We start from the raw sequence: 15,025 nt of genomic DNA on the forward strand, positions 1-15,025 counted from the left end.
AAAGAAAGGAACCAGAACTGAAGACTTCAAATAAACAGAAGGGCAGAGTAAGTTATGAAAGCATATATCTGGCCTTGGCTGAATACACTACATTGACTGACGATATTTTTTCCTTGGATGAACAAGGGCACGAGTCCACTCTTTTGCACATGAGACTGCTCTCTAATATATAAAGATTATTACAGCTTAGCTACAGGCAATGGCAAAGAACCTTACAACTCAAATCACAAAAAAGCAGTAAGCATCAGTGCTGTTCACTGTGCAAAGACTAGAACCTGTGAGAACAAAAACATTTACAACCTATAGTTAAAAACCAATTTTGGAAAGCAGAAGCATACGTCACTAAGAAGATAAATGTAAATAATGACAGATATCTTGTACTTTTATTTTGGACTATGTAAACATATCTTTAATATTGACAATTTAATCCTTGACAAGAAATAATAACAGGAAATCTACTGCATAGGTTGCATATTGAAAGGCTGCACAGCAAGTTGAACTTGCCTATCAGATGAAAATTGCATATGGAATATTTTTTTCTAATCCATGACTACAGTAGGAAGATGAAGATAGAAAATGAGGAATGTGGAAAAAGTAAAGAGGGAAAATCTATCAAAGATTCCAGAAACTGTATCCCACAGGGAGAATGGACTAATCTCAAATTTTATTCTAGTAATAATAGGGTTCTCTTGGATATTGTATAATGTCAGTCTGGCAAATATTAGAAGTATTTCTTCACCATTCACTTTCTCATTGCCATTTCAAGGAGGAAATCCTAAGAACTCTTCTTTTGTCATTTCTCTGTAAGTGCAAAATATTAACTACAGGTGTCAGTAGATCAAACTTTTACATGGATTACAAAACATAAAAGCGTAAGGACTAAATGGCGTGACTTGGAAAAAAGACACTGTGCTCACTAACTTCAGTGAGTTCTGCACCACGCAATTACAAATTAATAGAATTCTAAATTAAAATAAATGGTCATATTTGTGTAAACTCCTATATCCTTCACAGATGAGCAGATGATTGCTGGAAAGAAGTTAATTACAAACAAAAAGCTGCAGATGACGAAGAGAGAGCAGAGATTTATTTTGTTTTGCTAATTTTCCTTTAGGTTTTAGGTTTTATAAACACTGAATATATATGGGGCATATTTCCCTTTAACTTCAGTGACAGAAAACTATGTCTTTATTGATGTTGCCAGAAGATACTCTGTTTTTTATATATACTTCAACTAAACTGACATAGAAGGAGAACCATATCGCAAATGTAGATTGTTAAAGAAATTACTACTTTTCATTAGAGCAGTGCATTTATTCCACATGGTGTCTCATTAATTACTATCTCTACTGCGCACTCCATACATTAAACCAGGCCTGTTCTCACTGGTAGCACAGGTCAAGAAGCTCATTTAAATTACATTTTAACTTTGTACACAGGGTATTGTTTCTATGTTAAGAACATACTCTCAAAAAAAATTACAGAGGTTTTTGAGAGGGCAGGAGAAAACATGAACTATTTTTTTAGGCCATTAATGTTCAAAATCAGTATTTTTTATATGCTGGTTTTTACTAGCATATTTTGAGTGCTGCTAGTAAACCCTGTAAACATAATGGTTATATTTCAATTGGTAATTAGTAGCAACCCAGGTGCAGAAGTTGATTATAAAAATCCCATTCTGCAAGAGATGAAAGGTACTCTGAGGTCACAAAAAATGTCAAAACATTCCTTAATTACTATTTCACACACAGAATTATTTTTTTGAAAATTGCACTGGTTCAGTTTCAACAAGTCTCTCTTGCAGAGTAAAACATTTCATAGGAAGAAAGGTAATTTTGAAAAGTTTCAATTAAAGGTTAAAAATGCACAATGAACAATCCTACTGTCAAATTACCCACTTACTATAATAAAACCAGCCAAGTTTTTTCTCTGTATTCATTTCCAATGGTCCTGCAAAATGGACTGAGCCCAGTGCAGAATGAGGAAGTGTAACACAGTTGCCCTGCATGAAACAGTTAAGCAAATCAGTCTCTTCATATCTTCCTCATAGGATGTATTTTTGATATACAGGACCCTTTTTGGCTACATTAATCCTAACTTACACATCTGTCCCAATTTTTCCTGTAGAAAGTTTATGAGCAAATTAATGTTATGAGGAAATTGATGTTAACAGCTCAGAATTTTACACTCCTGCCTCCTGCTCACCTTGAGCATATACATACTTTAACAGAGAGAGAGAGAGAGATGAGTTCCCTCAGTGTTAAGAATTTGGCAGTGTAGATTTTTTAGACACTCTGGTTGGTATGTGTATGACAACTGGGCACCACTATATTTATTAACATTAAAATTGGATTTGAAAAAGAAATGGCTTGAAAATACCAGCTGTATCTACTTGCCTTCTTTCTTCTCCTTCGCTTCTTCTTCTCCTTGGCTGCTTGTGCCTGTTTATGCTCCCATACTAGGTTAGTCAAGTTAGCCACATACTCATCTGTCTGCTGCAAGAGGTAGGCCAGGCGTCTATCTTTCTTTTGATCAATCAGTTTACGGTAGCCTTCTTCATCTTCAGCCTAGCAATACAAAATAGATGTCAGTCATGACAGATATGCTTCCAAAGAAACACTACCGAACTCCTATTTCAATAAGCAAGTGCTATCTTAGGTCAGTATGATCTGCATAGAGGGATGGCTAGATGGGTAAAGAAACTGCCGGATGATTAGACCCAGAGGGTCATACATTTGTATCAACAGATCACAGAATCATATGGGTTGGTGGGGACCTTGACGATAATCTAGTTCCAATTCCCTTGTCACAGGTAGGGACACCTTTTGCTAGACCAGGTTGCTCAAAACCACATCCACCCTGGCCTTGAACACTTCCAGGGATGGGGCATCCACAACTTCTCTGGGCATCCTGTCTCAGCACTTTCACAGCGAAGATTTTCTTCCTAATACCTATTCAAAACATACTTTCTTCAAAAGAATCACAGAATCATTACTAAGGTTTGAAGACCTCCAAGATCACGGAGTCCAACCATCAACCCAACACTGCCAGGTCCACCACTAAACCATATCACCAAGCACCACACCTGAGTGACTCTGAGAACCCTAAGGTCATGGGTTTGATCCCTCTATGGGCCATTCACTGAAGAGCTGGACTCTTGTGGGTCCTTCCAATTTAGAATATTCTGTGATTCCAGAAAGTCTGTTTGCTTTCAATGAAAGCAGCTTTCTGTTTACGTATTAGTGAGGGTGAGGAAGTTAGATACACAAGTCTTGAGTGATGTTTTTTGAACCTCTCCAGGCAGTCTGTTCCAACGCTTGACTACCCTTTCAGTGAAGAACCTTTTCCCAACATCCAATCTAAACCTCCCCTGCCACAATTTGAGGCCGTTTCTGCTTGTCCTATCACTTGTTACCTGGGAGAAGAGACCAATCTCCATCTTGCTACAACTTACTTTCAGATGGTTTCAGGTACTTTCAGACCCTGCTGAGCCTCCCTCTTCTCCCGGCTAATTAACCTCAGCTCCCTTAGCTGCACTTCCTAAGACTTGTGCTCCAGACCCTTCACCAGCTCCATTTCCCTTTTCTGGACAGAATCCAGCACCTCAAGGTACCCAAAACTGAACAGAGCTTTTGAAGGGCTGCCTCACCAGTGCCGAGCACAAAGGGACACTTACTGCCCTGGTCCTGCGGGACACACTATTGCTGATACAGGTCAAGATGTCACTGGTCTTCTTGGCCACTTGGGCACACTGATGGATCATGTTCAGCTGCTTCTGACCAGCACTATGAGGTCGTTTTCCACCAGGGAGCTTTCCAGTCACTCCTCCCCCAGCGTCTAGTGCTGCCTGGGGTTGTTGTGACCCAAGGGCAGGACCTGGCACTTGGCCTTGTTGAATCCCATACCACTGGCCTTGGTCCACTGATCCAGCCTGTCCAGATACTGCTGTGGGGCCTTCCTACCACCAACAGACCAACACTCCTGCCTGACTTGGTGTCCTCTGCAAACTGCCTGAGGGTGTCCTCATCCAGATCATCGATAAAGGTATCAAACAGAACTGCCCCTAGTACTGAGCCTTGGGGAACCCCACTGGTGACCAGCTGTCAGCTGGATGTAACTCCATTAACCACCACTCTCTCAGCCTGGCAATCCAGCCAGTTTTTCACCCCCATACAGTGCACCTGTCCACACCATGAGCAGCCAGTTTCTCCAGGACAATCTTGTGGGGGACAGTGTCAAAGAACGATTACTCCTTGTTCTAGCACTATATGCCTACGTAAAAAGTCCCTCTCCAGCTTTCTTACAGGCTCTCTTAAGGTATTGGAAGGCTGCCACAAGTCTCCCCAGAGCCCTCTCCAGACTGCACAACCCCAACTCTCTCGGCCTTTCCTCATAGGAGAAGTGCTCCAGTCCTCTGATCATCTTCATGGCCCTCATCTGGACTCGCTCCAACAGGTCTATATCTTGTCTTATGCTGGAGATGCCAGACACTGACGCAGTACTCCAGATGGGGTCTCCAACAGGCAGAGTAGAGGAGGTAAATCACCTTCCTCAACCTGCTGCCCACACTTCTTCTCATGCAGCCCATGATATGGTTGGCTTTCTGGGCTGCAATCACACATTGTTGGGTCCTGTTCACCTTTTCATCCACCAATACTCCCAAGTCCCTCTCCATAGAGTGGCAGAGGGTCATACTTCATCTGAAAACAGTAAGGGAAACGAAAGGTGTCTATCCTGGGTCACATTGTGTCTAACATGTCTATCAGTGACACAGAGGAAGGGATGGAGGGCACTCCAGTCAAGTTTGCAGATGAAATGAAACTGGGGGATACCAGTCAATATGCTCGAGGGCTGGGCTGCATCTCAGAAGGACCTGAACAGGCAGAGAAGTTTTGCCATTTCTGATGTTAGAGGTTTTCAAGACATGACTAAAAAAGCCTTGAGAAACCCATTTGGAACTCGATGTTAACACTGTTTTGAGAAGGTGGTTGGTCTAAAGAGCTCCCTCACAGCCTGAGTGACTCTGAGATTCAGAGACTCCATAATTCTACATAATTCCTCCCCTCAGGACTGAAAAAATCTACAGCAGTTTTAACAGGCAAGGGAGGAAAATAAAATCAATGCTCCATCAGGCAGATTGCAATGTCCTGAAACAGAGATGCTTGATGAGTCTCCTACAGAGATGACTTTTCAAAGACATGAAGTACGGGTAGCCCAGCAAGAGGAAGAACCCATATGGGAGCTGGATGTGAACTTGCATTTAGTCCTTCTTCCAGTATGAATACAGATCATTTTTTTTAGGCATCTTGTGAAAATTTTATTTTGGGCGTATTTATCTACCATCGTTCTATTCTGGTGTTATTTCACCTCTGATAGAGGTCACTATCAAAAACATGATTCACCAGATAACCCCTATCTCTAAGTCTTCCTGCATCCTTATGGAACTGTGTGTGTTGTCAGAAGTAAGACATACCAGGAATATTATTTTCATGTGCTGTGAAGATATAATGTAGCATGTCAGAAAAATAAATGGAAAGCAACAGAGGTGCCTTTCCCAATTTTGGCTGAAACAACAAATAAGGGAAGTATACAATGCCTTAAAAAACCAAACACAAGCAAAAATACTTCAAAAAACTCTTGGAGATCTCCTGCCTTTCTAGAGAGACACAAGAGCTGCAGACAGCAAGAAAACCTGTAATGTTCAAACTGAGCTTGCAAAACTGCTTGCAAAATTCTGTTATAATGTTCAAGTCACCAAAACTACAATGCTCAAAACCCAAGGCTTCAGAAAAAATAAATTATCATTATCATGTTGTTACTAATACTACTGAATACACAGTCTTTGTAATCTAGACAAGGTACTTCTTCTATACATTTAAGATTGTCTTGACAGTATTTTTCTAAATTATACCAATGCCCATTTTTGCACATGATATATATATGTCTATTAATATTAATGAGCTGGGACAATCATCATTTCTAATCACAGAAAATGAAGGTCAATTTGTGGAATGAATTCAACATTCCTGAAAAGATATGCAAAAAGTTTTAGACACAGCACATTGTCACAAACCATACCAGGCATCTGAGGGCAAATGACATTTTAAAAAAAATGCTAGTACACATCTGCAAATTCAAAATTTATCACAACTGGACTAAAACTAAATAGGCAAAACAACCCCATTAACAAAAAACATAGACTGCTTTTGCAGAAGGATTTAATTGAGCATCAGGTGCAAAACACTAAACTGAAAATGCCTGTGAAGTCCTGTATGTGTGGTAAGAAATTAACCACAGCCTTGGTGAAGGCTATTTAGGAGAAAGCATTGATTATCTGGAAGCACTGGTATACTGCACCATTTCTTGATATTCAAATATATTTCATACTTTCCAGCAGTGGATATCTTTATTACTTATCATACTGCACATTTGATTTGAGATAAGCTCAACCTCACAATGTACAAAAATATTTCTAAAATACCAATATTACTTTTATTTTAAATCAGCTCTTTTTTTGCTAATAATTAACATTTTTATGAGCTAGGTTAGACAAACTGCTGGTGATTATCTCTATGAAAGGGTAGGTTCAGTTCAGTGCACACTGTGTCTCACCTAAAAAATCCATTGCGCAGGCTCGAAGGCCTTACCCACATTTGCAAAGCCCTGTATCTCCAGTGTGCTTGTAGCAAACGTGGGTGGAGACCTTTCCCAAATCTTCGTTTGCAAAGACTGGCCATGATCTATAGATCTGATTACTATGTAATTTTCAAGAATGCTCTAGGATCTACATATTTGTTATTCTCTTATGCAGGTTCTTAATTTACATTTTGCATGAACTTTTATTTCAAGGCTTTTATCATTTTTACATTTAATTATATCCACATTTCATTTTGTGATTTTTAAAACCAAATTGTTCAGTCCATGTTCGTGGTGGGAAGAGATTCTGGACAGGGAGTAGCGTTTTGCATTACATCTGCACCTCTATTAGATACTCAATGTTTTCTGCCACCAAGTTATGAAGTAAGCTTGTCAATTTCCTTTCCGTTCTACGTCAGTAAAATCTTAATAAAATGTTAAAATAGATCTGAACAATGTCATGAAGCAATTTTTCCAACCCCAGTCGCTAATGTATGTGTGCGTACACATTGATCTGTCTACACTTTAAATTCCGGAATTATTTTAACTCCTGAAATGCAGGCAGCCCCCTGACTGTTTCCACAGTGTTCTGCAAAGACATGATTACACATAAGCCCATATTACTCTGTCCAATGACACAACTGATACTGTGCAGGTTTAAGGATGGAAAAATTATAAAATAGGAACGACTACGGTCCTGAAGCATTATCGCTATTGGTTAGGTATTTTTACATTTGGGAAAAGCTTTAAGTAAAAATTGTGGAGCAATGCCATGAACAAATTATGGAATCATATGGAATCTTCAAAACTATAAACCTAGAATTAAAATACAGTCCAGTATTTGTAAAATGGACCAATACCATTGCAACTATATAACAGTGTTAAGATATGAAGTTAATGAGATTAAGCTGATGTTATTCAGAAATCGCTGTGTTAAGTTTTCACGTCACTAAAAAACTCCAATTATTCCTACAAAAATCTTAAAGAAGAAGGAGCCATACGCTAAATTGAACAATATCACATTCATTACCATCAATAGAAACATACATAAACAAACTGTGGCAGTTTTAGGTTTATACTTTTTGCATTACAGAGTACTTTGCAAAGGAAACACACGGGTGTGACTGAGACTGTATAAGGATATTAAAACGATACAGTACGTAATTTTAACTAAAATAACCATACTCCTTCCTCCACTCCTTACCATTAGTCTCCTCATTCTTTCTTTCTCAATTCTCTCTGTTTCTTTTTTCTGCTCTCGTTCAGTGTTGGCATGCCAAGTTGCCACAGCTTTAGAAAGCTTCTGAATTTTCCCAGCGACTGATCGGTGGTACTCTTTAAAATCTTTAGCATGCTGCAGTATGCTATTCAGGTATTCCTAGAAAGAGAAACAAGTCAGCGCAGGCACTCTGACATAGCACCTGATTTGACATCAGAAATAAAGAAGTTCCAATCTTATAATTTTACAATTACTTATCACATCAGTTGGGAGTTTTTTTAGTCAAAAAACTCCAAAGGTAAATAAGATACATGAAAGGGAAGATCCACATAACAAATCAAGGCGCATTTTTGCCATGGGGCAAACACCTACTAAGTTAAAATACCTGGTGTTTCTGCCTACGCTTCCTCTCCTGTTCTATCTTCTGCTGCTTCTCAAGCTTTTCTGTCATGCGGGCCTCCCTCAAAGTCTGGCGCTTGCTTCGTTTGTAGGCTTTGGAGTTCAGTGCTGTCTCCAGTGTTGTGTCACGACGCATGCAGGCCACTACCTCTTGTCTCAGCTACCAGTGGGAAAAAAACCCCAAACCACTCAAAAACCAGAATAATTTTTAATACATGGAGAAACAACTTTAAACACTGTTCTGGCAGAATAAAACAATAATAGTCCAAAACATATCCCAGCCTCCTCTTCCCTTTTCATTACAGTTCTGAAAAGATACAGCATTTATACAGTTGCAAAAGCTATATAAATCTTAAAGAAATCCTAAAGAAATCTTAAGCCTCCACAGAACAGCCAAAAGTGCTAATCCCTCTTAATCATTGTTTCTTCCCAATTTACAAGATGCTGGAAACAACTGTCCTGCTGCAATGAAAACGGTCAGCCAACATCTTATACCATCAACGTAAAACACAAACGAACCAGATATATCACACCTTTTCTAGTGCTGCACCTGAACATAGTTGACAACTTGTTTCATTGCCAGCTGCAAAGAAGATAGGTGGGAGAGGTAAATATAAAGGGCTTGGAAGAGTACTGCCAGCAGTGGAGCAGGGAAAAGCCTGCTGCTTTTCATCTGACCTCTGACAAAACTTCATTACAAAGGAGTGCCAAGGGCAGAAGGAAGGAAGACTTGGACATCACGGTATAACTACTGCCAAGGCTTCTGTCAGGAAGTATTTTGCTTGACCTGCCAAACTGCATCTCTCTCTGTTCTTCCAAACTAGCTGTAAAAGCCAACAGCAAGAGGCCCAGAAGAGTCTGGCAGTGTGATTCCTTTTCTGAGATTTGTTTGCTGATACGTGCACTCAACATCCAACTTAAATCTTATGTATGATCTTGTTATGCCTAATTTTTAAAGTCTGTGCCACAACAGAAATCTTGAAAACAGATCACAGAGAAATACCACACACATCCCACCAACAGACAACTCTTCTTAAAACAAGGAGACTCATAGCAAATATGAAGTATGTCCAGAAAGATGTGTCTATTGAGATCTGTGCTAAAATCAACTTGCAGCCCGTCCAGCACTTATTTTGTTTTTGTGCCAATGCTATGTTCATTATGAAAGACACAGTTCTACGGTTTTACTTCAGATTAGAAGATAAATCAATGATCCTTGCTATTCCTTCCAACTCAGAATATTCTGTGATTCTGTGGGATTCTGTGATAAAGCAGGAAGCAAAAAGAATACTCGCACATTTTTATTAACAAAAAAATATTTGAGCTTATTAAAAAATAAAATATAACATTTATGTGACCTGGTTGTTGGCTAAGTTTGCTCTCATGGAAAATCTTCTTAGGCTTAGCACTGCTGCAAAATCTCTTTCCAGTTTTGTCTTTGCTACACAAACATGTTTGGTTGTGACTGCTACGAAATTTTTCTCAAGTAAAAGGCATTACCTGGCGCTGGAAGTTCAGTAATCTAAGTGCCTTCAATTCCACTGTAGCTTTGGTTCGCAGATCAGGGGGCAGGGAACCAGGTAAGTTCTCCAGTTCCTGGATTCTGTGAGCAATTCGAGCCTGAAGCCTAATCAAATAGAAAATTGGATAAGATACCAGGAAAAATATGCTAGTTGTTACTAAAATTTTATGGTAAAAATTATATTGTAAAAATAGACAAATTATCTTCCACATTTATATGTCTGAACCAACAGGTTTTTGCAAAGATGACATTGGGTATTCTTTTTCACTTTGAAAATTATCAAATAATGAATATGCCCTTTGGCCTTTCTTTTCATTTTGACTAAAATTAGGTACGTGAAAAGAAACTTGGGAATTTCATTTTACACATACTATTCAAGATTCTGCTTTCAAGCTTCTTTGATATTTTATGCACAGCATAGTCAGTGATGACATGGAGAGCACTTCCCTAAATATCTGGAATTCTACTTCATTATTTTATTGACAAATGACAAGTTTGTTAGTAGTCGCAGCTACATAACTGCTACACTATAAATCAAACTCCTCCTTTACAACCTGTTTTGGAATTCATTTGCAAATTCAAGAGAGAGGGAGAGAGTAATCGACAAGACAGACAGAACTTGGGATTTTTTCTATTTTAATATTACCAGAAGAATTCTGAAGTTCCTGGAACAACAAAAAAGATGCAATGCTGCATTACTGCAGGACAGAAAGTTGCTGTCTTCAAGAGAGTAAAAAACTGAAGCAGAATTACATTAGTAATGTTTTTCATAGAGACTGAAAAATTAATCAGGAAGAGTTAGTTCCTAATTAGAGAAAGTTCCATCAAAAGCTGCAAATATTTGTCCAGACCCATTATTCTTGCAGAAGTCTTCATTCAGAAAATGACACTGACTTATTTTCTTATTTCCAGTATATGTTCTACACTAAAAAAAGTTCACATTTCGTACAACTTCATCTGTCACTGGGCATTCCAGTCAGTAAGAACAGATTTTAGTGCACCTAAGGATGCAAAGTCTTGAGAATTAAGTGGTTTCTTGCAGACTAAATGTACCAACATGGTATATTCTGTGATTCTGATTCTGCAGCATACACTCATATATAAAAGCAGTCAAGATGTAAGAGAAGAATGCTGTTCTAAATCTCTGATGCGTGCTCTACCTGTTGCTTCTCCACACATCGATGCAATCATGCATCACAACAATTATTTATTACTGTTTTTCCTTCCCAAACAGCTGCAAGGTTTCTCCTGAAACTATCACCTACAAAACAGTTACAGACAAGTTGCAGTTTCCCTGACTTCAATGAAACCCTAAGGGAGCGGTCACAACCTTTCCAAACTTCTCTTTTGAGTTGTGAACTTAGTAAAGCAACTGAAATTTTCAATTTTCAATTTCTTTTTTCATTCTTCTTAGCATTGGGTGTTCCTTCTTGTACTATACATGAGGATGAGCACAGAAAAGTTAATTTAGGTTCTTCCAACACACCTTACGATTTTAGGTAACTAACAGTAAGATGACCTCCAAACAAACATGGAACTGAAATGCTGACTTACTAGTTCTGTCAGAATTGGTTTGTTACTTTAACTCTCGGTACAAAATATGTGGAAGTGCCTGCTAACGTAAAAGTTTACACAGTAGAAATTCAAGCAATTGCCGAAGTTGGGTTGGGCTGTACATTTCTGTCATCAAAATTATTAATAAAAATCCATATACACATATTTCCTGAGATATGGCTAAACATAATCGAAGCTCATAGAGTGTGTTTATTATGTCCCATCATCACACTATGCAGTCCTCACCCATATAGAAAAAAGATCCCTCACAGTGCTAATATTTTCTTTGTTTTTCTCAATTTGAGTTTATAAAAAAGCTGATCAGAAATAAATGCACATGAAATTTCATTATTAAATTATAAGGCAGATTAGTATTTTCAGGGTAACTTTCCTTCAACTGTTTTCCTTCATATGTTGAAATGGTCTGTACTACAAACGACGACACTTCTATGCTTTGTGGGTGATTACCCTCCTTTTAAAACCCAGAAGGGGGAAGGAATAGGAACAAAAAAAAATCAGTATTTCTAAGTCAGTAGAGATATTACTTCAAAAAACTCTGAGTGAAAACTAGGCCAGTTCTTTATTAAAATGAACAAAAACCTTTGAATACTAATGAAAATCTATGGAGTATGTATGGAAGAATAATGAAAAATGGCAGCTGGATGGGTTACATACATGAAACAAACAAAAAAAAGGAACACATTTTGAAGTTTAATTTCATACTTTCCTAGTATATAATATATACTTCTAAACTACTAACAATAGTAGCAATAGTAATCATGTTTTCTCCAGTAGTCAGTAGGATTTTTAAAAGAATCTGGTAACAAACACCGAGGTGTTTCTCCAAACAGCCACCTTGTAGTCTTTAAAGAAAATCACTGCAGTGTGTTGGACTGTTGCTATCTTCACGGAAAAATGCTAATAGCTATTAGGTAAAGAGAATCCAAAGAAAAAAATTTTCCTAGATGCTTTTTGTAATTATTTGAAGGATATAACCTCACCATTTAAAGGATGTACTTAATTAATCTCTGCAGTTCAGAATTTTACATTCGTCATGTAGAAAGCGGTAGGGAATCTACACAGAGACCTCTTGGCAAAACGAGTGATGCACATCCCTTCCTCATTAACTGGGGTCAACAGCAGAGGTTATAGTTCTACATTCAAATCTGTCTGGCATGGAATGCCTAGCAGTAAGCAAGGAAGATACGTAAGAAGATACTTTGCAGGTAACAGAAAGAAATCACATACAATCTACACAGGACACTACCAAGTGTATTACTTTTTATCTAGCAATGAGAAGGTGGAAAAAAGGCTTTCAACAAAATAGAACAACTTTAAATGAAAGACATCATTATCTTTAAGACAGCTATTCACTGAGATTAAAAAGCAGCACTTTATTTTGAAGAAAGTATTAAGGAGAGTTTTATAAAAGCATGCATATTGGGTTTGTGAGGCCAGGTTTTGGTAGTGAGGGGGGCTACAGGGGGGGCTTCTGTGACAAAATACCAGAACCATCCCCCACATTCAGCAGAGCCAATGCAAGGCAGCTCGAAGACAGATGTGCCACTGACCAAGGGTGTGCCAATCAGAAATAACAGTAATGCCTCTGTGATAACATATTTAAGAAGAAAATAAAAAAAGTTATTGGGCAGGCTGTCCCCTTGCAGCCCATGGAGGATCACAGGGGTGCAGAGATCCACCTGCAGCCCATGGAGGTGACCCATGCTGGAGAAGGTGGATGCTCAAGACGGGGTTGTGAAATCATGGGCCCTGGAGCAGGCTCCTGGCAGGTACTTGCAGACCCATGGAGAGAGGAGCCCACACTGGAGTATGTTTCCTAGTAGGATTTGTGACCCTGTGGGGAACCCCATGGAAGAGCAACCCACACTGCAGGAGTTCATGGAGAACTGTTGCCTGTGGGATAGACTCACACTGGAGAAGTTAATGGAGAACTGTCACCCATTGAAGGACTCCAGGCTGGAGCAGGGGAAAGACTCTTCTCCCTGAGCAGCAGCAGAGAAACCCTGTGATGGATTGACCATAATCCCCATTTCCCGCTGGGAGAGAGGAGGAAGAGCTTGGGAAGGAGGGAAGTGTGGGGGAGAGGTGCTTTTAAGAATTATTTTACCTCTCATTATCCTGCTCTGATTTTGTTAGTAATAAATTCAATTAGCATCTCCAATTTGAGTATGTTTTGCCTGTGATGGTACTTGCTGAGTGATCTCTCCCTGTCATTATCTCAACTCATGAACTTTTGTGATACTTTCTCTCCCCTGTCCAACCGAGAAAGGGAGTGACATAGCTGCGTCGGTGGGTGTCTGGTATCCAGCCAGGGTCAACCAACTACAGCATGGTACGAATTTTTCATTCTGACCAGATTTAAAGGAACACAATTTTAACAGCTCTCCACACAAGAATCATTTAAACTTCTTATACTGATAAGAATTGTAAATATCTATGTTTCTTTTTATCCATCTTTAGTCACAGGCAGATTAACAACAATTATCATATAATCTCATTTCACAACAACACAAGACAACTCTGTGAATTTGACAGCAACATTAACTTTCCATTTTCTTTCTCTTTGTTAATATATGCTGGGGCCCTTTTTATAGTCAGATCAAGGCTTTACAGGGAGAAAAATCAGTCTGCTGATGTTTCATTAGATTCAAAGCTTTTTCAGATTCCACAATATTTTAATAGCTGCATTACTGTTTATCCATCTGTACTGGTCTATTTAACATGTGATTAACTAATATAAACTTCTAAGTACCTCTAAATGCCTATCTGATTAATTGTTTGATGAAACAAACCATGTAACTCCCTAGTAACAATGAAAGGAAAAACAAATAGCTATCACTTGAAAAAAAATTAAATGCAATTTTGGAAAATTACAAAAGTTTAGCTAAAACTAAAATATTTCATGTTTACAATACTGTTCTGTGTGTAAAACATGCTCTAACATATAAATCATGTACATGACCCCTTACGAAATGAAAATGTATATATGGTAGCATGATCCTCCCACAAAATCTGCTGTTAAGCACTAGAGAGGTGTGCATACAACAAGAGAAATGGTCAAACACATCAAGAATTAACATTTTATCACAAAGCCCATGAGCTGGCACTAAATTATTGTCTCTTCAGCAGCATACTTCACATTCTTAGTCCAGAAAACCATGTTCAAGTCACTGACGGTTTAACTCTGGCCAGCAATTAATCACCACCAGACAGCTCCCTCACTCTTTCCCCATTCCCAGTACAATGGCAGGAAGAATCAGAAGGGTAAGAGTAATCATGAAAGAAACTTGTGGGTTGAGATAAAGACAGTTTAATAATTTAAAATAATAATTTTTCTACATTGTAAGGAAAGAGAGGAAAAATAGTAGCAAAAGAGAACCATAGAATCATAGAATCAACTGGGTTGGAAGGACCTCCAAGATCATCAAGTTCAACCCTTAATCCACTACCGCCGTGGTTACTAGACCATGGCACTAAGTCTCATCTTAAAAACCTCCAGGGATGGAGAATCCACCACTTCCCTGGGCAACCCATTCCATTGCCCAATCACTCCCTTTGCAAAGAATTTCTTTCTAATATCTAACCTAAACCTCCCCTGGCACAGCTTAAGACCATGCCCTCTTGTCTTGCTGATAGTTGCCTGGGAAAAGAGACCAACCCCCACTTGGCTACAA

At 38.7% G+C, this 15,025-nt stretch overlaps 1 protein-coding gene across 1 annotated transcript in view; it reads right to left on the reverse strand.

The window, feature by feature from the left end:
* SMARCA2 (SWI/SNF related, matrix associated, actin dependent regulator of chromatin, subfamily a, member 2) overlaps positions 1–15,025 on the reverse strand; it is a 105,803-nt gene that overhangs the window by 64,292 nt on the left and 26,486 nt on the right. Inside the window, exons 6-9 of the mRNA XM_029959033.1 lie at positions 9,755–9,881; positions 8,241–8,414; positions 7,841–8,014; positions 2,397–2,567 (exon numbers count right to left, since the gene is read on the reverse strand). Coding sequence (XP_029814893.1) covers positions 2,397–2,567; positions 7,841–8,014; positions 8,241–8,414; positions 9,755–9,881 — 646 coding nt within the window. The remainder of the gene's footprint in view (positions 1–2,396; positions 2,568–7,840; positions 8,015–8,240; positions 8,415–9,754; positions 9,882–15,025) is intronic.

The sequence above is a fragment of the Manacus vitellinus genome, unplaced genomic scaffold, assembly GCF_001715985.3.
Source record: "Manacus vitellinus isolate BGI_N305 unplaced genomic scaffold, ASM171598v3 scaffold_18_pilon, whole genome shotgun sequence".
NCBI lineage: Eukaryota > Metazoa > Chordata > Aves > Passeriformes > Pipridae > Manacus > Manacus vitellinus.